General features: G+C 47.0%; 1 protein-coding gene across 7 annotated transcripts in view; it reads right to left on the reverse strand.

Moving 5' to 3' along the window:
* The window catches only part of LOC144770911 (uncharacterized), a 234,749-nt gene that overhangs the window by 20,063 nt on the left and 186,776 nt on the right, over nucleotides 1-27,910 (reverse strand). For 5 of the 7 annotated variants that reach the window (XM_078655713.1, XM_078655716.1, XM_078655715.1 and 2 more), the window contains one exon: nucleotides 16,656-16,766. The exons of the other annotated variants lie outside the window; for them this stretch is intronic. In XM_078655713.1, coding sequence (XP_078511839.1) covers nucleotides 16,656-16,766 — 111 coding nt within the window. The remainder of the gene's footprint in view (nucleotides 1-16,655; nucleotides 16,767-27,910) is intronic. 7 annotated transcript variants of the gene reach the window in all.

Raw genomic sequence — 27,910 nt, forward strand, 5'->3', positions numbered from 1 at the left:
GAGCTGTTGCGGATCTGGATGCTGAATTTCTCCATGGTTCTGCGTCAAAAGACTGGGCGTGAGGCGCAGTCTTTGATGCGGCACCACTGAGAGTTCGAGGAACGTGGTGTACCATGCTTGGCGCGCCCACGTTGGAGCAACTAGGATGAGAGTCATCGCGTGCTGCCTTAGCTTTCTTGCGACCAGCGGTATTAGAGGGGCTGGCGGAAAAGCGTATGCAAATTTGCCTGACCAGTTCATCCATATCGCATTCCCCTGCGACTGTGGGTGAGGGAACCTGGCGGCAAAGTGTTGGCATTTTGCGTTTTCTTTTGTGGCAAACAGGTCTATCTCCGGATGACCCCACTGCTGGAAGTACGGGTGGAGGACAGATGGGTGTATCTCCCACTCGTGCATTTGATGGCTGTACCTGCTGAGCAGATCCGCCATCTGATTGTCCTTTCCCGGGAGGTGTTCTGCCATGAGGAAAATGTTCCTCTGAATGGCCCACTTCCACATGCTCTGAGCCAGATGAGACAGCTGTGGCGAGTGGGTGCCTCCCTGCTTTTGAATGTAGTACATCGCGGTCATGTTGTCCGTCCGGACTAACACTACCTTGTTGCACAGATGTACAATGAAGGACTTGATCGCCATGAAGATTGCCATCAGTTCCAGATAGTTGATGTGCATCTTCTGTTGCTGCGTCGTCCATAGTCCCTGCACTGTGTAAGTGAGCAGATGAGCTCCCCATCCCTGGAGAGATGCGTCCGTTGTCAGGATAATCTGTGGCACTGGCTCCTGGAACAGTCGGCCCTTGCAAAGGTTGTGTGGAGTCCACCAATGCAGAGAGTCGTATGCCCGACTGGTAACCAACACTAGGTCTGTTAAATTTCCCTGAGCCTGTGTCCACTGATTCGCTAAGCACTCCTGGAGCGGGCGCATATGTAACCGCGCGTGAGGGACTACGAAGATGCAGGAGGCCATCATGCCTATCAACTGCATGAACACTCTCGCTGGAAGCGGGTGTTGTGGTCTGAACTTCTGGATTAGAGACTGCATGCTGTCTATCCTGACTTGGTTTGGTTGAGCCATGGCCGTCAGGGTATTGATCGTCGCACCTAGAAACTGCCGGACATGTGCCGGCTGTAGATGCGACTTTGGGTAGTTCAGCGAGAAACCTAGATTGTGAAGGAGGTGAATGGTAGTCGACATGTCCGCGGCGCACTGTTGTTCCGACTTGGCTTGAACGAGCCAGTCGTCTAGGTAGGGGTAGACATGGATGTTCTGCCTCCTGAGGTGCGCTGCTACTGTCGCCAGACACTTGGTAAACACCCTTGGGGCTGTGGTGACTCCGAAGTGTAGGACCTTGAACTGGTAATGCTTGCCTTGAATAGTGAACCTGAGGTATTTCCTGTGGGACGGGTGTAGTGGAATGTGGAAATAAGCATCCTTGAGATCTAAGGTTGCCAAGAAGTCCCCTTGGTTTAGCAAGGGAAGAATCTGTTGCAGTGTAAGCATATGGAAGTGTTCTGATAGTATGTACAGGTTGAGGGGACGTAGATCTAGAATGGGTCTGAGAGATCCGTCCTTCTTTGGAATAAGGAAGTACAGGGAATATACCCCTGTGCCCTCCTCTCCCACCGGCACGAGCTCGATTGCGCCTTTTTGCAGCATCACCACTACTTCCTGCTGCAATAAGTGCAAGTGCTCTGCGGACATAGGCCTTTGCCTTGGCGGGATGTTGGGTGGAGTGGATTTTAACTCTAGGCAATAACCATACTGGACTAGTTGTCGCACCCACCTGTCTGTGGTGATGTTTCTCCAGACGGGCAGGAACTGCTGCAGTCTCCCCCCGACAGGTGTTAAGTGGTCGGGGGGCAGTGACAGAGAGTCACTGTTTGCTTGGGGTAGAGGAGCGGGAGCTGTTGTTTCCTCTGCCGCGACCTCTGTTGCTGTTATTTCTGTAACCTCCCTTGTTCTGTTTTGTGAACGAGGATTGTGCTCCACCTTTTGAGAATTGAGATTGTTGACCCATTTGTCCTCTGGTGACTCCACGTGCACCTGAGCGACGAAAATTGCTGCCACGAAACTGTTGTGACTGTAGGGCCCCCATGGACTTAGCAGTTTCTGTGTCCTTTTTTATTTTTTCGAGGGTGGTGTCAACATCTGGACCAAACAGTCGATCAGGATTGACTGGCTGATTAAGGATGGTTGTCTGAATATCAGGTTTAAACCCAGATATGCGGAGCCAAGCCTGTCGTCTCAGCATGACGCTAGTGTTGATCGCCCTAGCTGCTGTGTCTGCGGCGTCAAGTGCACACTTGATGGCTGCGTTGGAGATCAATTTCCCTTCCTCTATAAGCAGTTTTGTGCCCTCTTGAAACTGCGGAGGCAGGTGTTGTACAATCTGCTCTAGGGTGTCATAATGCGCCCTATCGTAACGTGCTAAGAGTGCTTGTGTATTAGAAATACGCCAAAAGTTGGCAGCCTGTGCAGCTACTCTTTTGCCCCCTGCCTCTAGCACTTTGGACTCCTTATCCGGGGGAGGAGCTTCACCCGTTGTTTGGGAGTTGGCCCTTTTGCGGGCATTGGCGACCACCAGGGAGTCCAGCGGCAACTGTCCCCGAATGTATGCAGGGTCTGCAGGTGCTGGTCTGTACTTTTTTTCAATACGTGGATTGACCACTCTCGCCCTGGTAGGTTCTTTAAAGATGTCCGCAGCATGTTTGAGGACTCCCTTGAGCATAGGCAGTGTCTTTACAGTCCTCTCAGAGACTGAAAAGGTGTCAAAGAGAAAGTCTTCTTCAACCGGGTCAGCATGCATGTCCACATCATGATTAGCAGCTGCCCTCTCAATTAGTGCATGAAAACCTGCAGAATCCTCTGTTGGGGATGCACGTGCACTGAAAGGTTGTGGGTCTTGCCCCACACTCTGGGTGCCTTGGTCACCAATGTCATCATATGCATTTGTATGTGCATCTGGTTCATTGATGGGGAAGGTGTATTGGTCCTCTTCATTATATCCCTCACCCTCAGATTGTTCTGGAGAGGGAGTAGGGCTTCTTCTAGGAGGAGGCTGGATAGGCTCTATGAGGTTAGAAGCGTCCTGAGGAACCCTTTTCTTCTTTAGCGGGATGACATAGGAGTCCAGAGGCTCTGAAGTGATCCTCCTTTTGTATAGGGTTAATTTGCCTGTGTTGGCGTCGATGAAGTGCTCAGAATCGTCCTCTGATTCGAGTTCTCGACCTGAAGGTGCTCCTGCCGTAGAAGAATCCGACTTCTTGGGCGTCGATTTCGTGGAAAAGGCCTTCGGAGCCTCTTTCGGCGGCAGAAGGAAGAGAAGCTTACTCTTAGGCTTTGCCGGAGCGTCCTTCGGCGTCTGAGGCGACGGCAACGGAGCCGACGTAGCAGCGGCCTTGTCCCTGATTCTCTGTAGCGAAGCGGCGATGGGGGACGCTTCACCTACAGTGTCTTTTGGCGCTGACGAGGATGACTTGACCTTCCCCTCGGATCCGACGTCATGGTGGCCTTTCTTATGTTTGGACGCCGATGCAGTTGTCGCTGACCCAGAGTCCTTGGATCGATGCGCAGATGTGCCAGCTGTCGATCCGTGCGCCTGTGTCGGGTCCGTGTCCACTACGCGACCGACTAACGGAGTCCCAGGCGTAACCGGAGCCGTGCCGCTGGCCTTGGCGTGCTTAGACGGTGTTGCCCCGGTTGATCCGTGCCGACCACCCTTTTTAGAGGATCCCTCCTCTGGCGCCGATTTTGATCCTGTGGGATCGACCGACTTCTTCGACTTCAGCGGACCGGAGGTCGACGGAGCCGATGCGGCGGCGGGTGCAGTAGTTTTCTGTGAGCCGGCCGCCATTTTAGGGACGCTCGAGTCCATAAGCTTCGGTTTCGTTTTCGGGTCGGCCATTTTAGGTGTAGTCGACACCGTAGGTTTCGGTTTCGGTTTCGTTTTGGCCTGCTCAGCAAGTATGTCCGTGGCCGGGCCTGATGGCGGGGCCGTGGCTTGCGGCACGGGGTCTTGGGTAAGGCCAGCTGGCGATCCCGTGACCCGATCGTGATCTTCTAAACCTTCGGGGCATAGCTCGTCCCCTGAGCTATCTTCCGCGGCCCCATAAATCTCTTCGACGTCCCCTACCTCGTCGACGTATTCAAGGCCTTAACCCGCGACTCCGTCGTCGTCCACCGGATCCGCCTCGACCTCCGTTTCGGGTGGGGATATCTGGAGATGATGACCCTATTCATCTTCTTCTTGGTCGCCGAAGATGTTTTCTGGATCCGGGGCCGTTTGTCTGGCCTCCAGGCGCACCGCGCGCCGGAGCTTGAGAGTCTTCTTAGACCGGAACTGAGCGCAAGCCTTGCACTTGCCGTCGTCATGGTCCGGTGAAAGGCATTTGTTACAGACCGGGTGCAGGTCTATATGTGGGTACTTGGACCCACAGAGCGGACAGTACTTAAACGGACTCCGCTCCATGCTGGAAAGTTGTGGTCGTGTCGCGATGAGAAGGCCTCGACGTCCGAAGAGTGAAAAACTCCGCTGAATCCGACTCCAAGAGTTGGAAGAACTCGAGACCGTGCGCAAACAATACCGACGCTATAAAATATAAGACCTTTTGGCCTTAAAAAGTCAGTTTTACTCGGTTCCGACAGAGAGAAGTCGAGACCGCATCCGAACCCAATGGCGGAAAAAAACAATCTGGGGATGGAGCCGATGCCCATGCGCACTGTAGTCCAGGGGAGGAGCCACCTATCTCAGGATACTTCGAAGACTCTTCCAGGACAACAATGTGCGATCATCCGGACCCAACACTAGGCGGCGATCTAATGCTAAGATATGAATTTAGCAGCCCACATGCCTCGAACATATTGTTACAGAAGGTAAGTAACTTGCTCATTTGAAAGAAACACAATAGTGATAGATTCCTTACCTTAGAATAGATACCCCAGCAATACCAACCCCAGTGGTGGATCTGGGAACAAAGATCACACCAGAAATTCACGGAGAACATAACGGCCAAAGAAGCAGTCTCTCCGGACTTGACTGTCAAGGCAATAATGCTCAGTAAAAGTGTGCCGCAAGGCCCACGTGGCTGTCTGACAGATGTCTTGCAGAGGGACACCACATCCCAATGCAGTAGTAGCTGCTGTCGCCCTGGTAGAATGGGCACGCAACCCCACCGGAGGTTCCTTTTTAGCCAGAGAATAACAGGTCTTGATACACAAGATGACCCAGTGGGAGATAGCCCTTTTGTGTACAACCCGGCCTTTCTTGGCACCCACGTAGCCAACAAAGAGCTGGTCATCCACTCAGAACTGTTTTGTGCGATTTAGGTAAAACAAGAGTGCATGTTTGGAGTCCAGACGGTGGAGCCTCTCTTCCTCTCTGGAACGGTGCGGAGGCGTAAAGAAAGTGGGCACGGTGATAGTTTGCCCAATGTGGAAGGCAGTGACAACCTTTGGCAAGAAGAAAGGACGAGTGTGAAGCAAAACCTTGTTCGGATGGACCGACAGAAAAGGAGGCTTAAAGGAAAGAGCCTGGAACTCACGTGCCTAGAGGTGGTGATAGCAACCAGGAAAGCAGTCTTCAAAGTCAATAAACGAAGAGGACAGTTGTGAAGCAGCTCAAAGGGAGAGCACATCAAATAGGTAAGAACCAGATTCAAGTTATGTTATGTTATGTTATGTTAAAATGCATTTTTATAGCGCACGGCTACTCCGACAGAGTGTCCCGGCGCTTTCCACAAACAACTCAGTCCCACTGCGGCATCACAAACGGAATAGGAAGGAAAAGGTGAGTAATGCCTTTGAGAAATCTATTTACAACAGGGGACTTGAAAAGAGAGGGCTGATCAGGGAGCCGAGAAAGGCCGAAAATACAGAAAGATAGCCCTTAATAGTGCCCAGAGCAGAGCCCTGCTGGGCCAGAGAAAGAAGGAATAAAAGGACTTGTGAAAGAGGGGAAGAAAGGGGATCCACAGCCTTTGCTGTGCACCATGCCACAAATTTGTTCCACCTGCAGGCATAAACCGATTTAGTGGAGGGACGCCTGGCTGCCAGATTGATATTACAGACTTCATGAGGCAAGTCAAAAGGAATCAACTGTCGCCGCTCATTCTCCACGCATGTAGGTGGAGGCTGGACAGGTTCGGGTGGAGGACCGTCCCCTGCTGCTGCGACAGAAAATCCTCCCGAAGAGGTAGTGGGATCGGGGATCCATGCTCATACTGAGTAGCTCGGGATACCAAACTCTTCGAGCCCAGTCCGGGGCCACAAGTATGACCTGGGCCCGGTCGCGCCTGATCTTCTTCAACACTCTGTGTAGAAGTGGTATAGGTGGAAAGGCGTCCAAAAGACCGCGGCTCCACTCGCGATGAAAAACTTCGCCGAACGAGTGCCGCCTTGGAAATTCCAACGCGCAGAACTGATGACATTGCGCGTTCCCTTCGGTGGCAAATAGATCTAACCAAGGCTCTCCCCACTGTTGAAAGAGACCTTGCGCCACCTCCAAGTGAAGACACCATTCGTGATCCATCATTCACCTGCAGCTGAGTTCGTCCGCCTTAGCGTTCAAAGAACCTGCCAGATGTTGAACCATCAAGGAAATGCCTAGATGTTCCAGCCATGTCCAGAGACGCAGAGCTTCTTGACATAAGGTCCATGACCCCACCCACCTTGCTTGTTGCAATACCACATGGCGGTGGTGTTGTCTGTGAACATCTGCACTACTCTCCCTTTTACAGAGGGAAGGAATGCTTTCAGTGCAAGTTGGATCGCCCGGAGCTCCAGAAGGTTGATATGGAGCCTGGACTCCGCCGGAGACCAGAGGCCTCTGATCTCTACCTTTCCCATTTGGCCGCCCCATCCAAGGGGGGGGGGGCATCCGTCACCACTGTGTGCTTCGGTTGGGGAAGGGAGAGGGATCTGCTGCTGACCCAACGATGGTTCGTGAGCCACCACTGCAACTGTTGCACAGTGCCCTCCGAGATCTGGACATACTCGGACAGGTCCCCTTGATGCTGCGCCCACTGGAACTTCAGGTCCCACTGCAGAGCCAGCATAAGCCATCTGGCATGATTGGTCAGCAGGATGCAGGAGGCCATGAGGCCCAGCAGCCTCAAGGTCATCCTGACCGAAACCCAGGACATGGGCCGAAAGATCGGAATCATAGCCCGAATGTCTTGGACTCTCTGTTCGGGAGGATAAACCCAAAACTGCGCCATGTCCAGAACCGCTCTGATGAAAAGGAGCTTCTGAGAGGGAATCAGGTGTGACTTTAGCATGTTGATGGAGAACCCCAGCAAATGCAGGAGGTTGCCGTAGTCTGGAGGTGGGAGACGACAGCCTGGGGCAAGCTTGCCTTCAACAGCCAGTCGTTGAGATAGGGGAAGACTGAAACCCCTGGTGCGCAAATGAGTTGCGACCACCGCCATCACTTTCGTGAACACCCGAGGGGCCTGGTAAGGCCAAAAGGGAGCACGGTAAACTGAAACTGCTCATGGCCTACCGTGAACCGCAGGTAACGCCGGTGGGCCGGTAGGACGGGGATATGAAAATAAGCATCCTGCAAGTCCAACGCTACCATCCAGTCTTGTGGGTCTAGGGCAAACAAGTCCTGAGCAAGTGTGAGCATCTTGAACTTCTCCTTCCAGAGGAAGCAATTGACGTCCGAAGGTCTAAGATAGGACGCAGGCCCTTGTCCTTCTTTGGAGCCAGGAAGTAGTGGGAGTAACAACCATGACCTACTTCTGGCGTCAGAATGCACTGGATGGCCCCTTGGCCAAGAGGGCTGTAACTTCCTGATGAAGAAGTGCCAAGTGATCCCCCGACATGCGGTGGGACTGAGGTCGCATGGCTGGAGGGGTAGTCTCGAAGGGGACTATCTTCAGAACCCACCTGTCCGAAGTGATGGTGCGCAAGTGGGGGAGGTGATGGCAAATCCAGCCACCCACTGGTGTTTGGTGGGCCTGAAACACCGGACTAGGAAGGTTTGGAGGCAGTGGCAGCAGGGGAGGTGGTGGACTGATCCGCCCGCTGGCCCTGCAACCCACCTCTGTGGGTCCCTCGTCCGCGCTGAGACTGTTGCTACACAGGCCTGGGGCTCTGAAACAAACGTGTCTAGGCGCCCCTTCCTTGGCCACGAAAGGAGAGAAAAGCAGAAGCGGAAGGAGAGCGCGTGGCCGAAAGCCCTAAGGACATGGCCGTAGTCTGTGAGTCCTTAGAACTCTCCAACGCACTAACTGCCTTGTCACCGAAAAAGTGAGTGCTATCAAAGGGCATGTCCATCAGAGTGTTCTGGATATCCCCGTAAAAAGCCAGTAGTCCTCAGCCAGGTTTGGCGGAGTAGCGCCACCGTTGTGGAAATCGCCCTGCCCAGCGAGTCTGCGGTGTCAAGGGCACAACGAATGGTGAACTTGGCTGCGTCTCTCCCCTCATCAGTAGCTTGGGAGAGCACCGTCCAGTCCTTCTCCGGACAATGAGGCAGCACCTCTGCAACCGTGTCCACACAGAATTGGAATAATGGTCCAAGAGGCACGCGCAGCCCTGAACTGGCGGAAGTAAACAGTTTCTTCCCAAACTGTTCCATTTTTTGGGGGGGATTCCCTGACTGGAGGTGCGGAAGGGAATGCGCTTGGGGACGCAGAGGCTTGGACAACCAAGATCTTAAGGGTTGGGTGAGGAAAATGGGGTGACCCGGGGCCAGGCGATGGCGTTGGGCCACATTCTTATCCACAGGAGCCCCTGTGTTGGGCCTGGACCAGGTGCCCAAAAGAACGTCAGAAAGTGCATCATTAAAGGGCAGTAGCTGCTCCATAGAGGAAGACGCTGGACGTAGCACTGCTGTCAGGAGGTTAGTCCTGACGGCCACCGTAGGTAGCTCGAGGTGGAGCCCCTCGGCTGCTCTACGCAACACCACAGAATATGTGCCAACCTCCTCCGTGGCCACTGTAGAAGGAGACAGTTTGCCAGGTTCTAGAGTAAAATTCATGTCACCTGCATCCTCCTTCCCAGTCCGGGTCTAACTCACACTGGGCTGCGAGAGGGTACACAGACCCCTCCCAATCCTCCCCTCCCTCCTCAACCTGCCGGGCAGGCGGAAAGAGGGAGGCGGATGGAGAAAGGGATAGAAATTCCCCATCGGCGTTGGTATCGATGTCGATCGACACCGGTCCGGCGCCGTCTCCACGTCGGCTGAGATCCATGGGGGTCTTGCGGAGTCGAAACCGGAGTCGTCGACGACATCGGGGCAGAAGCCGGCGATGAAAAATGAGGACCCCCAGTCGGACCCGCAGGGCCCGAAGGCGTTCCGGCGGGGCCCGATGGTACAGAAAGGTGGGCCATGGCTGACAGGAAGTACTGTAGCTCGGCCGGAGTCGCCGAGGGACCCAGGAAGGGCAGGTAGGCCGTCAGCAACTGGGCAGGCTCCACCGGACCCCTATTTGGACCCGCGGGGCCCGAAGGCGTTCCGGCGGGGCCCAATGGTCCAAAAAGGTGGGCCATGGCTGACTGGAAGTCCTGTAGCTCGGCCGGAGTCGCTGAGGGACCCGGGAAGGGCAGGTAGGCCGTCAGCATCTGCGTAGGCTCTGCTGGAGCCGCGTGGGTGGCACCACCCACACCGAGTGCGGAGACTTCGACGAACGATGGTGGTGGTGGTGGCTCCGCGACTGGTCCCTCTGCCTCCCACATGATCGAGACCCCGAACGGTGCGGAGTCGACTCCCGGGCCTCCAGCAACTTTCGGGACTGCTCCTGAAAAGTTTTCGTAGCCATGGCCCGGCATTCAGGGCACGTCTCAGAGTCGTGGTTGCGCCCCAGGCAATAGAGACACTCACGGTGCGGGTCCGTCACCGACATCATAAGGGGTCAAGCCGCACAAGACTTAAAACCGGGCATCCTTGTACACCAGGAGTCAAAGACTCAAAAAATAGAGACAAAAGTTCGGATCCAGTCTAACGCCTGGGGTTAATTCTAAGGTAAGGAATCTATGACTAACGTGTTTCTTTCAGATTGAATTCGACAGTATTGAAAAGATGAGGATAAGTCATAACTGGAAAGAGTCTCTGTTATTTCTATTTCTATTCTCATTTCAGTGCAACATCCATTACCGTGCTGGAATTCTCAGTGAGATACAAAAATAATTATAGCACTGTTCTAAATAAAAAATTAATTGTAGTTTTCTGAAAAATAAGAAATAAGACTGCAGGAGAGACTTTATTCAGTTGTTATTATGTGGTTGTGGATAGGTTTCTGTGGTTGGTTGGCACTATTATCTGACGAAGGCTGTCAAGCTGAAAAGCGTCAAATAAATCATTGTGGGGAAAACATCCATTATGAAGTGCCGGTGTGTTCCATTGACTGGAGGATATATCTATGTATATATATCTATGTATATCTATATAGATAGATAGATAAATAGATAGATAGATATCACTGAACAAACCAGAGGTTTAAGTAAGTTAGGTGAATGTCAGTGACAACATTAATGTTTTGAACTGAAACCCCCCAGAAATTCACCATTTAAGTTAGCTGTGCTAACTATAATTTGTGACCCTGCTATGCACTGCTTATGACCTTACATATTACATTACACATGACATGTTCTATGACATCAATTATGACATTGCTAATGGCATCTCAAAGGGCATCATTGATGACATCACAGATGACATCATCCAATGATTGTGTTTGTTTTATAACTTACATAGTGATGGGTAACTACCAAATTACTTTTCACGCTTCGGTGACACGTATATGAGGCTCAAGCTGCCACTTTCTAGGGTGGAATGGGTTAACGCAGAGCCACACCTACCAGCGCTCAAGAGTTCTATAAAAAGATTCTCCAGGTCCAGTTCAGGTTCCAGGTGAGGAACATAGAGTTAGTAGTATGTATCAAAAATCGGAATTACTTCCTTAGATAGAAAGTGGTTATTGCCCTGCAGTAACAGGTGGGTATTTCCTTTTTATTCAACATTCTTACATTTTTTCCCATATTTCTTACACATATTAGAGATGACAGGAGAGCTTCTAATAATATTAACTTCCTGCCCCATGCTGTCTCATTTAAAAAATATTGTTTCCACTCACTTCTAATTTTACGCTGACCACCACATTATTACCAATGTCTGCAAAGAATGAAGTTGAATGAGAAGTTGCTGAAGGAAAACCTGTGGCGGTCCATGCTTGATGCCCTTCTCACCGATTGTTTGAGCCAATTTCCTAGTTTCTGCCAGGTGAACATACATCTATTTCCCTACCATGACAATATTCCGAAGCAGGTATATGTGTATTTCCAGAATACGCTTCAAGGCGTCATGTGTTGAAGATGGGTCTAGAGAAAGTGAACTGAAAAGAGATATGCAGGTGAATAGGACTGACATAGAAGTTCTCCAAGACTCAAAGGTAAAAGTAACCAGTTTATTTGCTAACACAATCAAGCTCATCTGGCCTTTTTAGATATTCACATGGCATTCCAGGATCTGGGGGGCTCAGGGGAAAATTCTATAGGAAGGGAGTCTGCATTGAGAAGGGCCAGCCACTAATGTGCTACTTTCCGTAAGGAGCAATCAGTGGTAAATTACTGCCTCGTTAACAACTTGGGATCTGGTAAAAAGAGCATGAGGTTGGGTGACAGACACAAGTGGCCTGTGTCAGATGTAATGCAACATACAAAGACGTGTGTTTCACTAGCAATCAATCACAGCGTGTGTTGGGGTCACCGCACTACCAGATGTGGTGTAACAGAACTTTGGAAGACACATTTTAGACTTAAAAACAAATCTCAAAGGTAGCTCAGAGAAGGGCGGTTTGCAAGATCCACTCTAGTTAAAAAAAGGAGTTTCTTACCAAAGATAAGGCACTCATCTATGCCCCACAAGTCTGTCTGGAGTCTATTGAGATTCCAGAATGTCTCAGTACTGAGTTAGGACTGGGGCGAGACTTAGGGACTGATTTAGATCCCAGTGGGCGGGTTACTCCGTCACAGCGGAGACGGATATCCCACTGCCGAAATATAATTCCCATTATATCCTGTGGGATTTATATTTCGGTGAACAGAATATCCATCACTGTTGTGACAAAGTAACCTGTCTGTCGAGATCTAAACCAGGTCCTGAGTCTGGCTGCTTGTTTGTATTGGTATCCCACAGAGAATGAGTCTGACTGCTTGTAAGGAATATTACTGACGTGTCTTATTTTCAATCGTGTCACTCGATACCACAGCATCCAATTACAGAAGGATATGTACTTAGCTGTAGGATAATACCGATATTAAACTAAAATCATAGAGAGACATGTACTTAGCATGTAAGATAATACCAATATTTAGACTATAGTTATAGACATGTTCTTAACTTGTAGGATAGTACTGATATTAAACTTCAATTATAGAGATGCATGTAGTTAATAATACCCATATTAAACTTCAATTATAGAAAGACGTACTTAATAATACTCATATTAAACTTCAATTATAGAGACATACTTAATAATACTCATATTAAACTTCAGTTATAGAGACATGTCCTTAATAATACTCATATTAAACTTCAATTATAGAGAGACGTACTTAATAATACTCAGAGAGGCATGTACTTAATAATACCCATATTAAACTTCAATTATAGAGAGACGTACTCAATAATACTCATATTAAACTTCAATTATAGAGAGACGCACTTAATATTACTCATATAACACTTCAATTATAGAGACGTACTCAATAATACTCAGAGAGGCATGTACTTAATAATACTCATATTAAACTTCAATTATAGAGAGACATACTTAATAATACTCATATTAAACTTCAATTATAGAGGGACATGTACTTAATAATACTCATATTAAACTTCAATTATAGTGAGACATACTAAATAATACTCATATTAAACTTCAATTATAGAGAGACGTACTTAATAATATTCATAATAAACTTCAATTATAGAGAGACGTACTTAATAATACTCAGAGAGGCATGTACTTAATAATACCCATATTAAACTTCAATTATAGAGAGACGTACTTAATAATATTCATAATAAACTTCAATTATAGAGAGACGTACTCAATAATACTCAGAGAGGCATGTACTTAATAATACTCATATTAAACTTCCAATTATAGAGAGACATACTTAATAATACTCATATTAAACTACAATTATAGAGGGACATGTACTTAATAATACTTATATTAAACTTCAATTATAGCGAGACATACTAAATAATACTCATATTAAACTTCAATTATAGAGAGACGTACTTAATAATACTCATATTAAACTTCAACTATAAAGAGATGTACTTAATAATACTCATAATATACTTTAATTATAGAGAGACATACTTAATAAAACTCATATTAAACTTTAATTATCGAGAGACTGTGAGGAGGGGCACGAAACAAGCCATACTGAATGGATTCCTTACCTGCCCCAGGACGACGAGGACATGGTTCTTCGTAATCCCGTAACAGAGACTCTTTTCCTCGCCCCACAGCGCGACCACGATGCCCCAGAAGCCAATCATTACGGAAGGACCAGAACGCCAAGGACGGACCAATCAGTGAGGAGCCTAGCAGGTCACGAGTGGCAGAAAAAGCCGGAACCAGGAAACCACTGCGCGCCAGCGGGAGGGTGCATTGAGGAAGATGCTGATCGAGTCCAGGACGTCGCGACGCATGGAGAGCTGTCCGAGGAGACTACACCGGAGAGCCCAGAAGAACCCGACATCTGGACAGAAGACTGGTGGAGCCCGGGGGACACGCAGGAGCCGCCACAACTCAGGAGGGTTGTGGCTGACACTGGTACGTGACGGGCACCGAGGGACGAGTGTGGGTGGGGTGGGACAAGGTTTTTTTTTTTTTAGGGAGCACCGTTTTATATTGCTGTTTGTTAATGGCCTCCTGACACTTTAAAACTGCATGAAAACGCCTGAAGTGAAGGCTGTACTCTTCGCTACCCTAATCTCCACCTACCCTCCTCCTAAGTCCCTTTTTTTCCAGCATAGGAAGCCTTTTGTGCCTCATAAGAAAATAATTACCCCCCCCCCCTCACTTAACTCTAAATTACACGCGGTGTGGTGACGGTAAATACTCTGAGCAAAAGCAGGATATGGGCAGTGACCCCTGTTTTCTTTCTTCCTTTTTGGAGCTGAACCCCGCGGAAAACCACCAGGACGAGGTGACCTACAGACCGCTTGTCAGCCCCTGTGGAAAAGATCCCAGCCCGGAGAACCACCATTTTTATGCTCTAAAGACTGAACATATTCCAAGACTTTCATTCTTTTACTTATTCTGCTGCAGGGTTGTTTTTAAAATCAATAAATACCCTAAAATATTCAACCTATACAGCCTCCTCGCTTCTGTTTCCGACCATCCCTCCGACAAAGATTTACTTAATAATACCCATATTAAACTTCAATTATAGAGAGATGTACTTAATAATACTCATATTAAACTTCAATTATAGAGGGATGTACTTAATAAAACTCATATTAAACTTCAATTATAGAGAGGCATGCACTTAATAATACCCGTATTAAACTTCAATTATAGAGAGGCATGTAGTTAATAATACCCATATTAAACTTCAATTATAGAGAGACGTACTTAATAATACACATATGAAACTTCAATTATAGAGAGACATACTTAATAATACTAATATTAAACTTCAATTATAGAGAGACATGTCCTTAATAATACCCATATTAAACTTCAATCATAGAGAGACGTACTTAATAATACTCATATTAAACTTCAATTATAGAGAGACGTACTTAATAATACTCACATTAAACTTCAATTATAGAGAGACGTACTTAATAGTACTCATATTAAACTTCAATTATAGAGAGACGTACTTAATACTCATATTAAACTTCAATTATAGACAGACGTACTTAATAATACTCATACTAAACTTCAATTATAGACAAACATACTTAATAATACTCAGAGAGGCATATGCTTAATAATACCCATATTAAACTTCAGTTATCGAGAGACATGTACTTAATAATACTGATATTAAACTTCAATTATAGAGAGACGTACTTAATAATACTCATATTAAACTTCAATTATAGAGAGACGTACTTAATACTCATATTAAACTTTAATTAAAGAGAGACATACTTAATAATACTCATATTAAACTTCAATTATAGACAGACGTACTTAATACTCATATTAAACTTCAATTATAGACAGACGTACTTAATAATACTCATATTAAACTTCAATTATAGACAGACATACATAATAATACTCAGAGAGGCATGTACTTAATAATACCCATATTAAACTTCAGTTATAGAGAGACATGTACTTAATAATACTCATATTAAACTTCAGTTATAGAGAGACATGTACTTAATAATACTCATATTAAACTTCAATTATAGAGAGACATGTACTTAATAATACCCATATTAGACTTCAATTATAGAGAGACATGTACTAAATAGTACTGATATTAAACTTCAATTATGAAGAGACATGTACTTAATAATACTCATATTAAACTTCAATTATAGAGAGACATGTACTTAATAATACCCATATTAGACTTCAATTATAGAGAGACATGTACTTAAAAGTACTGATATTAAACTTCAATTATAGAGAGACATGTACTTAATAATACCCATATTAGACTTCAATTATAGAGAGACATGTACTTAATAGTACTGATATTAAACTTCAATTATGAAGAGACATGTACCTAATAATACTGATATTTAACCCAAACGGTCTCTGAGATAGAGGAGGCTTTGGGCAGTCTCAGAAGATATAAAGATGCACGTTATCAGAGACATCATCTTTTAGGACGTCTCCTTGGGCCCTGTCATTTTGGTTTCTGGTGGTTGTATGTATGTGTGTCGGTAATTATGAACTATAAACTTCTGGGATCAAATGCAAGGAAAACAGAATGCCACGTATGATATTCAAGGAAAACTAACTACAATAATAATAACCTTTTTTTTATAATATAATGCTCAGTAAAAGCGGACAAAATAATCCTTTCTATTTCATTAAAGGGTAATATGCAGTAAATTGTTGCTGCAATCTAAAACAAAGTAACATGTAATGTGATGTAACAAAGTGATCCCAATAAGCTTCCTCTGTAATCCAGTAACAGGTAAAGTAAGTAGGCTAATATCCGCCTGCAATCAAACACAGAATGATCATAGAAATCTGATTTTGTAATTAATGCAGGGTAAAGTTCACTCTTTCAGCTGATGGATGGTAAATTAAGCAGAGCAATCTGCTGCTTTGAAGGGTAAATGTGTACTGTGGAATCGCCTCTCTCTGTTGGGTATGTTCCTGTTAGGGTACATGAAAGATGAGGACACGGGTGTGCTTCTTTGTGTGGGCATATGTGTATTAGAGCATGACTTTCTGCATGTGATCTGTGTGTGCTAATAATATACAGTGCAGCTCCTCCTTTGTGAGTGAAACTTGGGGCTCCCCCTGTGTGAGTGAAGCTTGTGAAAATCTTTGACACTATAAAAGGCTCACTTTGCCAAGGCTTGTTTACACAAGGGGTCAGCAGGAATAAAGGCGAGCAGTTTGTGAGTGAGAGATGGTACAGAAATGGAGTGAGAGTAGGTGGACCCCGCCCCACAGCTAAAGGACTTGCTCAGGGGGCACTCACTATTCACTCACCTTCAGAAGCACCGGTGACCCCACTGCTCTCAGGGTGATGGCGACCGATTACACAGGGCTTTGCCTCTTCCTTGAAGCCAGGCAGGACAGTTCCTGGGACAACCAGTTGCTCTGTTATTGAAATACACAATACAGCTTTAGATGGAAACTCAATACACCAGTCATCAATGCCAGAAGAGAGTGCAGAGGGACTGAAGTGCACAGAGAACCCAAACAGGACTGACCCTAGTACTGTTGTCATGGCTGTTCTCTCCTCTGACCTTGTGCGCCCACCCTCACCAGCAAAGGTTCTTCTCAGCTGAGAGCCCCAGCAGGCAGCAGAGAAAGTCCACAGAGGTGTCTCCTCGCCTGAGATACACCCCAATGTGAAGAGTGCCGGGGCAGAGGTCCTTAGTACAGAGAGGGTAGAGGGTGTCTCATCCATCAACTCCTGACTGGTCCTGGTGCAGTCCTACATCCAAATATGTGCAGTCTTACATGGCAAGGTGTGAGGGTATACATTCCAAGGCGGGCAGTCACTCATTCCAAAGCATTCAGGCATACATTCCAAGGCTGGCACTCATTCCGAAGCATTCAGGTATACATTCCAAGACGTGCAGTCACTCATTCCAAAGTATTCAGGTATACATTCCAAGAAGTGCGGTCACTCTTTCCAAAGCATTCAGGTATACATTCCAAGGCATCCAGTCATTCATTCCAAAGCATTCAGGCATACATTCCAAGGCTGGCACTCATTCCAGAGCATTCAGGTATACATTCCAAGAAGTGCGGTCAATCTTTCCAAAGCATTCAGGTATACATTCCAAGGTATCCAGTCACTCATTCCAAAGCATTCAGGCATACATTCCAAGGCTGGCACTCATTCCAGAGCATTCAGTTATACATTGCAAGGCAGGCAGTCACTCATTCCAAAGCATTCAGGCATACATTCCAAGGCTGGCACTCATTCCAAAGCATTCAGGTATACATTCCAAGAAATGTGGTCACTCTTTCCAAAGCATCCAGGTAGACATTCCAAGGCGTCCAGTCACTCATTCCAAAGCATTCAGGCATACATTCCAAGGCTGGCCCTCATTCCAGAGCATTCAGGTATACATTCCAAGAAGTGCGGTCACTCTTTCCAAAGCATTCCGGTATAAATTCAAAGGCGTGCAGTCCCTCATTCCAAAGCATTCAGGTATACATTCCAAGGTGTGTGGTCACTCTTTCTAAAGCATTCAGGTATACATTCAAAGGCGTGCAGTCACTCATTCCAAAGCATTCAGTTATACATTCCAAGAAATGCGGTCACTCTTTCCAAAGCATTCAGGTATACATTCAAAGGCGTAGAGTCACTCTTTCCAAAGCATTCAGGTATACATTCCAAGGCGTGCAGTCACTTATTTCAAAGCATTCACGTATGCATTCTAAGAAGTGCGGTCACTCTTTCCAAAGCATTCAGGTATACATTCCAAGGCGTGCAGTCACTCATTCTAAAGCATTCAGGTATACATTCCAAGGCGTGCAGTCACTCATTCCAAATTATTCAGGCATATGTTCCAAGACATGCAGTCACTCATTCCAAAGTACTCAGGTATACGTTCCAAGGAGAGCAGTCACTCATTCCAAATTATTCAGGCACACATTCCAAGACGGGCAGACACTCACTTTCCTACTTGACATAGCATTGAGACAGCACTGCTAAAAATATCTTAAGTAAGTGAGTTTGGATGTCGGTCTGAATGCGGCACTGGTGCTGTAGGACCTGTCAGCAGCAACTGACACGGTGGACCACAGCATCTGGCTAAAAAGACAGGAACATCTGGGCGTGAATACTCGGCCCTTGAATGGTTAAGCTCGTTTTAGAGGAAAGAGAGCAGGTTGTTTGAATGAAAACATACTCTTCCAAAGTCAGTCAGCTGGGATGTGGGGTGCCACAGGGATATGCTCTGAGCCCCACCCTTTTAAACATTCATTTGTCCCCTTTGGCATACTTGGTGGAATCGTTCGGCATTAAGATGATTTCTTATGTGGACGATAAACAGCTCCTGCTAACCTGTGAAGGGGACTCAGTGAGCGCCAAAGCATTATTTGCTGTTTGTTTAAAGGCGCTACTTGATTGGCTCAGGAAGAACAAACTTCAGTGTAACCCAGACAAGACAGAGATCCTATTGTTAGGCCAAATCCCTTAATGGGATGGACAGGAGCTTGGCCGGATAATGTCCCACCCCCACAGAGGTGGGAAGAAACCCCTAGGCGTTCTGTTCGATTTAAATCTCTCTTTTAATGCCCTGGTTCATCGGCTGTTAAATCTTGTCTCTGGATTCCCCACCTTCTCAGGAGATTTTTATACTTGATCACTTTTTTTATACTTGATGACTCGAGAAGCTTAGGTCATAGTTGGCAGGGCTTTGATAGTATCACGGCTGGATTATGTCAATGTTCTGTACCTGGTATTCCCAGAGTATTTTATCCAGCGTCTACAGGTAGTGCAAATCATGGCGGTCTGCCTACTGTTCAAGCCACCTAAACATTCATCTGTTTTTCTTTTCTGCGAGAAGCTTAACTGGCTTCCAGTGCGCAAGAGAGTAATGTTTAAAGTTTTAACTTTGACGCACCAAGCCCTTCACGACGGGAGTCCTTCGTTTTTGAACGAAAGGATCAAGGCTTACAGACCACAGGGACTACTGCCCCCAAGCCAGGGTGGGCTGTTAACAGTTCCCTGCTTTAAAAAGTTGCGGCGAGGGGGTTCTTCCTTTATGGTCCACGCCGTCGGCCTCTGGAGCCAGCAGCTTAGTGTTAAAAATGGGGTCTCGAGTTGGCAGTGGTTTGCACCCTGTCTGAGTAGGGACTCTCACTCTAGTCAGTGTAAGGGGATCACACAGCTAAGTTAACCCCGGCTGACACCCTTGGTAGCTTGACACGAGCAGTCAGGCTTATGTCAGAGGCAGTGTGTAAAACATTTGTACATATACACACAGTGAAAACACAGGAAACATTTGTCCAGATCAGTTAAGAAAAACAGCCAATATTTATCCGAATAAAACAAGACCAAAAAGACAACAATCCTACATACACAAGTAAATATATCACTTTTCAAAAGTTAAATAAGTTCAGTTCATAGGAATAAATGGGTGCGTTTCTTTTAGCACAAAGTACCTTAGTTGCTTCAAAATCAAAGATGGTGGGAGGCGCAGGGGAGGTGAGATGCTGGAAAAACAAAGCGATGCGTTGATTTCTTAATCCCAAGGGAGCTGATGCATCGGTTCCTTACTGCTATGCAGGGGAGGTGATGCGTTGGTTCCTTACTTTCACAAAAGTCTACTCCCAAGGGCCTAGGAACTGGATTTAGCATCATCTGGAAAGTCAGGACTCTCAGCAGAAGAGACCAGGGACTGCCATGTGAAGTCTTTGATGGCCCTGAGACTTCTTAAAGAAGGCAAGCACACACAAGGCCTTGGAGAACCTTGGGGACAGTATACAAAAAGCAAAGTCCCGTCCTTTCACTCTGAGGAAAGAAGCAGCAAGCAGCAGGCCAGAACAATAAAGCAACAGGCAGTGGCAGTCCCTCCCACAGCACCCAGCTCTTCTTCCTGGCAGAATGTCCTCAGTCCAGGTGTGTTCTGATTTCAGCATCAGAGGTCCAATACTTGAACCCCTTTCTGCCTTTGAAGAGGCAAACTTCAAGTAAAGTCTTTGTAGTGCACATGACCCTGCCTTACTCTAACCTCGATGCAGATGCAATACACTGGGCTAGAGCCCGCTTTGTGTGAGGACAGGCACAGCCCAGTTCAGGTGTCAGTGGCAACTCTTCCCATCACTTTAGATCAGGAAGGGACATCCATAAGGTGATGGCCCATCCGGATATGCAAAGCACACCTCAGCTCCTTTTGTGTGACTGTCTAGAGTCAATGCACTAGAGCCCAAATGTCATCCTAACCCAGACGTGGATTCTACAGACAGGCAGAGGCACAGAATGGTTAAGCAAGAAAATGCTAATTTTCTCAAAGTGGTATTTTCAAATATGGAATTTTAAAACCAACTTCTCTAAAAGATGTATTTTTAATTGGTGAGTTTAGACACCCCAAACTTCAAATTCTATCAGCTCCCAATGGGAAATGACACTAAAAGATATTTCAAGGCAATCCTATGGGAGAGATAGTCCTTTCAATAGTGAAAAAAAGAGTATTTCTCTATTAGGACATGCAAAACACACCTGCCTGCCTTTTAAATACACTGCACCCTGCCCATGGGGCTGCCTTGGCCTACATTAGGGGTGACTTACGTGGAGTAAAAGGGAAGGTGTGGGCCTTGAAAGTGAGCGCACTTGCTAGGTCGAAAAAGCAGTTCAAAACTGCGCACACAGACACTGCAGTGGCATGCCTAAGACATGTTTGGAGGGCCACAATCAGTGCTGCAGGCCCAGTAGTAGCACGATTTACACGCCAAAGGCACACCTGGTGCTCTTTACTGGGGACTTACTAGTAAATCAAATATGCCAATCATGGATAAACCAATCACAAAGACAATTAACACAAGGAGCACTTGCACTTTAGTGCTGATCAGCAGTGGTAAAGTGCCCAGAGTCCTAAAACACAGACAAAATCAGCAGGTCAGAAGCAAAAAGACAGGGGAAATCACGCCAAAAGATGCTAGGTCTTACACCTAGCCTTCTGAGATGAATGAGATACCTCTGTAGTATCTAGGGGATTGGGCTTATCGGCTGGGTTTTGTTTCTCTGTATCTGCCTCTGATGCTTAGCACCAGGACACTCTTTGAGTAGCTGCGCTATATATAAATACCCTTCATTCATTTATTCCAAAGCATTCAGGCATACATTCAAAGACATGAAGTCACTCATTCCAAAGAATTCAGGCACACATCCCAGGGTGTGCAGTCACTAATTCCAAAGCATTCAGGTAAGCATTCGAAGGTGTGCAGTCACCCATTCCAGAGCATTCAACTATGCATTCCAAGAAGTACAGTCGTTCTCTTCAAGTACTGCAGGCATACAATTCAAGGCTTTCAAATATACAAAATAAACATTTCAAGACATTCAGTTATACATTACAGAAATTTTATCAAACCTGGCTTTTTAATAATTAGGTTACCTTTAATTGTGTTCTTTCACTCTGTCCTGTCTCAGGAGTACTAGTGCTGTGACACCTTTTTTGGTATTTGTGCGCTCTATACATTGTCATAACTTAACATAACATTCCAGGGAGTGCAGTAATACATTCCAAAGCACACAGTAGCAAATTGCAAGACCTACAACAAGGCTTCCGATCCCAAGGCCAGAAGTGTAGGTGATTACAAGCTGGGCAGTGACACATTCCAAACAGTGCAGTCATACCCCAGCTAAAGACAGTGATCTGTGGCACTAAGGTTCAAGACGCTTTACAAATTCTGAACACGTAATATATCTATATGATGAAAGTCAAGGAAGGGCATGCTGTTTTATGCTGTCTTTTCTATATATTTATGGTGTGTGGGTCCTGTGTTCACTCTGTTTGTGTAATAGCATGCACAAGTGGGCCTTGCTGCCAGGGGCTGGACTCACTGTATCTGTACAGCAATATGCCGCGGACTGACAAGCAGTATCACCAGGAGCGACTGTTTTCGTAATGATGCACTTTGTTACATCATCTCTATGTTATAATTCATGTTACAGGGTTGGCACCTAATTACTCTTACACGCTACCACTTTGCCCAATGGCTTTTATGCTGGCCCCTTGTACTAACTCTTTACAATAAGTTGGCTGCCATGCCACCTTCTGCAGCAACAGGTCAGTATGTGACTAGTCTAGACAAGAGGTTGCTAAGCAAGTATTCTGGCTCAAAGTCCAGCAATGAGATGCCATGCCCTCCTCACCAGGTACCTGCTTTAGTCAGACACAGAGACTAGGTAACTCTCTCCTAATGTGAGGCCGGGCGCTAACTACATTCTTGGGACCTGTGCCCGTTGCAAGTACATATGTGGGGAGTATTTAAACAGCTCAACTAATTTGAGAAGAAATGTGGGCTAGGATTCTCCCTAACATATAATAATGATTGAGGTTAATATTTGTTTTACTTTAGTTTTATTCACCTTTCCTAGAAGCATAACACTCACCTGAATCTGGGCAAATGATAATTTTAGATCTCAAAAGAACACAACATATTGCAGTGCCCTTCAGCACACACATCCATGCATCCATCCGTCGGCTCCTTGGGACAATGAGGAGTTGAGGCTGATGAAAACTGAGTGTAAACAGGCAGAAAGGAAATGGAGAAGGAAAAATGGGGAAGCAGATAAAGCTGCATTGAAAAGACTGCCACATATTTATAAAGAAATGGTGGGTAAGACCATAGCTAAATACCTTGAGGAAACCATCCTAGGTGCACCCAATAAGTCAAAAACTCTCTTCAATATAGTACAGGAAATGTCTAATCCTGACTACACAAAGAGTAAGATCCCGGCTTCACAAGAACTGTGTGATAATCTGGCACTGTTCTTTGAAGAAAAAATCAATAACATTTTAATTGGGTTAGATACCCCTAGTGAAGGAGAGAAGGATAGTACAGCTGATATTCGGTTGTTGTCTAGTAGTAGCATCCTAGATGAAAGATATATTAGAGAGCACATGCCGGTTCTGGAGATTTTTCAGACCCTGACACAAGAGGAGTTTAATACTATTGCAGCTGGTATCTACTCAGGCTCTCCCCTGGACCCACTCCCACACAAGTTGTGGAAAGCGTTCGGAATGGAGCTTTTCCCGCATCAACACCTATTATGCTCCCAGTCTCTAACTAATGGCGTGGTCCCAAAATGCTGGAAAAGGGCAGTTGTGTCCCCTCTTTTAAAGAAAACTTCATTGGACCCTTTACGTCCATCTAATTACAGACCGATCTTTCTGTTACCATATCCGATAAAGGTCCTGGAAAGAATAGTAGGTAAGGTGATTTCGAAGTTTTTGGAAGAAAGTAAACCTCTAGATGAAGTTCAATTTGGGTTCCGGCCGGGACACGGTACCGAAACTGCACCAGTGACAGTCCTTGATGACCTTCGAATGCGGGCCGACAATGGTGAAACTGCTATCTTAGTACTTTTGAAAATGTCAGCCGCATTCGATACAGTCAATCATAAGATCTGATTAAAAGACTGGGGGAGAATGGTATTAGAGATAAGGCACTGGACTGGTTACAGTCGTATCCCTCAGATAGACAGCAGGCAGTAACCCTGACGCCATTTCTCTCTCAGTATAGTCCGGTAAAACATGGTGTTCCACAGGGTTCGGCTATTAGTCCAATCCCTTTTAATCTATATCTGCGCCCACTTATCTCCCTTCTAAGATCATTCGGCACTGAAGTCATCAATTATGCTGACGACACCCAACTTGTTTTCTCCCTAGAGGGTAACACTGCAATCCCTTTGGAAAAATTCCATAGCTGTACGCAGGAAACAGCAGGCTGGCTTAGAGCTAACTCCCTGCAATTCTACGGAGATAAGACAGAAATACTATACTGTTCCGCTAATAAAATTCCCTGTCCTCTACTGTTGGATTTCTGGCCAGGCTCTGTAAACAACCCTCCATTGCCTGTTACAACAGCTTGTAAGTAAGTAAGTAGTTAATTAACTGCAAGTAGCAAAAGGATCTCTGCGTTCATAGTAGTAACCCACTTTACTATCTACATGAAAATAAAAATCTGTCATCTGCATGTTAGATGATGTACTTTGCAGGAGACACATTTACCTTCAAATCTGGGACTTTACAAAATACAGATCTCTCCAGCAAGTGCATTAACCACCAGAGTCCTCTCTCCATTACTTCTATTTCCTGAGATTTACCGGACAAATTCACAGCAGATTTCTTAACCCAATTTTATTATGTATTTCTCTAGAGTGTTTTATAAAGCGCGCATATGACCCAAGGGTATCAGAGCGCTGAACAAAGGATTGAATGAACAAAATGATAGGTATAGACAGCTACCAATCAACTGTTTTAAAATGTAGACTTTGCAGCATGTTAAGCATAACAGATCTACTGCCATGATTCTCCTTGTTGCCAATTTCTATGTGACATGGTGTATTAGTTGAGGCCTAGATTTTGCATCGGGATTACACCACTTTTTAGGCACAACCTCAATGCCAAATCTCATAATGGGCAAGTACAGACAGGAGCCCCTCATCAATGGTATAAAAGTTGAGGCCTATAGAGATACAGGGGCTAGCATCACTATGGTGACTGAGAGTCTAGTCCCCTCCAGGCAACTTTTACCTGGTGCCACATACCAGGTGACCAATATTGATGGAGTACAGAGAGATCATCCCATGGCAGTGGTCAATCTCAGCTGGGGAGGTGTCACTGGCCACAAGAGAGTGGCAGTGTCACCAAACTTGCCTGTAGATTGCCTACTGGGGAATGATTTAGAGCTCTCAGCCTGGGCTGAGGTAGAGCAAGAAACCCATTTTAAAATGGTGAACCTCCATGGTAAGGTTAGTGGGGCAGTGATAGCCACAGCCCCAGTCCAAGATGTCCTCCCTGAACAGGTCAGGAGGGCTGTGCCAGTCACAGCCCAATCTCAGACAACTTCCTTCCCAGAACAGGTTGTAAAGGCTGTGATGGTCACAGCCCACACCCAAACTGAGCCCCCTCCTGAAAAGGTTGGGAAAGTTGTGATGGCCACAGCTCAAACTCAGACAGATGATAGTGTTGTGAAGCCTGAAACTATGGATCACTCCACTCAGACAGAGAGCATTGAGGAGGAAGAGAAATCTCCCTCCCACCAGACTCTAGGAAAGGATCAGCCTCCTCAGGGAACTGATCTGACCCCTTGTGAAGAAACTGCCCCAGAGGTAGTCAGGCCTAGCCTGGCAGAGCCCCTGATGTCAGTGGACCCTTCCAAGGTGGGACCCAGTCTGGAGCAGGTAACCTGCCCCTCTCTACCCTGCCTCAGTCAGCCCAGGGCTGTAGAGGTCAAGGAGGCCAGTGGTGGACCCCAAAGGGCCCCCTGTCCAAAAGAACTCCCCTATCAGCAGATTAAGGGCACTGAAGCTAGTAGTCCTAGCCAAGTGAAAATAAAACCAACTCCTGAGGGATCCCCCTTAAATTTAGTTAGGGACCTCCCACAGATGGACACTGTTGGGCACAGCCAAACCTGGGACCTGAGGGCCCCAAACCTGACCTGTCCCTCCAGTAAGCCAAACAGAGGGACCCAACCTCCAGCTGTAGGTAGCCAGAGGTTGACCCTGAGAGCCCAAAACAACTCAGTCTTTGAAAGAAAGGCCTCTATGGTGGAAAATGATTGGAGGAAGCTGAGCCCAAAATTAGTGGAGCCTCACTTCAGTACTCCATTTCAGCACCAGCCTTTTACTTTGCCAAAGCACACCACAGGTAGGGATTCCCTATGGTGGAGACCCTCAGACACCCTTAGGGTGAGGGATTGCTTAGTGGACCATGAGATAGGGGGTAACCATGCCAGTGCTGGTACTTCCTTATATGGCCACTCAGGCAATATAGGCTTACCTGGCAAGGCTAGCCTTATCTCCTTTCGTTTGGGGGGGGGGTTATGTAGGAAGGCAGATCCCTGACTATGGTTGCCCCCAACTTTTTGCCTGGTGTTTTGCTGGTTTTCTGACTTAGTTGACCTGGGACCCTGCTATTCAGGACCCCAGGCCTACTGCTCTCTCTGTAAAATGGATTCCATGTACCCTAGGTACATATCTAATTGGATACTGAGTCACCTTATCAGTCCCTGTACAGTGTACCTTAGGTACCCAGGGCATAGGTGTACCCAGGGCCGACCAGGGGCTGCAGCATGTATTATGCCACCCCTGGCTGGCCATCCAAATCTGACACAACTGGCTGCACGACAGCTGGGGCAAGGTGGTGTAATCACCCTTTGCTTTAGATATAGTATACCTATATCTAACCCTAAAAATGGACACACAGATCTCCTATCAGTCACTCCTATGGCAGGCCTTAACAATCCTGAAGGCAGAGTGCTTGGAATCGTGTGAGATAGTGCTCTGGCATGAGCTGAGCCTGTCTGCGGCTTCCGGGATCTATCCCTTAGCCGTTTCCATGATATCGCATACCATATACTCTTAAGTGCATTATAATCCTCGCGGTTATGTGCCAACTCTGGTATCGCTTTATCAAAACATGTCGAGTAAGGTGTCATACGAATTGGAATACTAACCCCTCGCCAATTCTGGCGACGGGGTTAGCATTCCACCCTTCTAGAGGGACACGACATGTATGTAACCTGTAACCCCGGTTAAAGTTAGACAGAGCCTTAGCTCCACAAAATGGATGCTGCCACCGAGACACAAGTCTGCCCTCCTGCTGCTGGGAGTCCTCCCAGCCCAGGAGGCAAGGACAAAGGGTTTCCTGCCAGGGGCGGTGCCAGCACCGTCCCAGACAGGATTTTGTGTATTGTAGGTAGGCAGGAGTTTAGTGGAAGGTGACTGCAAGTGGCACCCCGGTGCTCACTGTGCATAGGCCGGCTGGAACCAGTTCCAGGGGCACTCCAGCCCCTGGCCTGGGGAAAGCCCGCCAAAGGAGAGGGGTGTAACCACCCCCCTCCTGGTCCCACCCATAGGGCAGGACTTAGTCGCGTGCCAGCCCCTTTTTGCATGATAAAGGTAGGAACTGGCCCCCTTCCAAATCAGATCATCTTTGAATCCTGAAACTAGTTTCCACGAAAGGAACTCAAGACTTCTTCCCAAGATTCTCCCTTGTGACTAAGGAGTAGTCACCCTGCAGCAGCAGGCACCAACCAAGCATCGCGGTTTGTTGCCAGTCTCTCCTTCGGATCAAGACTGCTCCAGCACGACGAGAACCGGCTTCCCTGGCACCTCTGACCTCAACCTACATCATCAGCCCAGCTGTGATCCGTGGGTGCGACGAGACCTCGAGGGACCGGCCATCTTCAGAACTGCACGACGCTTGTCCAGCACAACTCCCGAGTGACCCTCGACTGAGTGCTTTGGGGTAAGAGAAGCCCCGACCCTGAGCAGCTCCAGCACCGAAGTTCAGCCCCCCTGCATCCACGAGATCTGCGTGGGGCCCTTCTGCTCTTTGCTGCCAACCGCGTTGTCCAGGTCGCTTGCCCGTTTGGCTAGTGACCCCTTCACGACGCTCCACGACGACAACTACTGCTGGTCTGGTTGCTCCAGACTAGCCCTTGCTCCCCTCCAAAAGAGGAGCACCCTGGACCCTCCTGGTCCACTCAAGACGCCATTTTAGGTCCACCGCGTGGGCCTTGCATTTGCCAAGACTTGTTGCCCAATC

The sequence above is a fragment of the Lissotriton helveticus genome, chromosome 7 (genome assembly GCF_964261635.1).
Source record: "Lissotriton helveticus chromosome 7, aLisHel1.1, whole genome shotgun sequence".
NCBI lineage: Eukaryota > Metazoa > Chordata > Amphibia > Caudata > Salamandridae > Lissotriton > Lissotriton helveticus.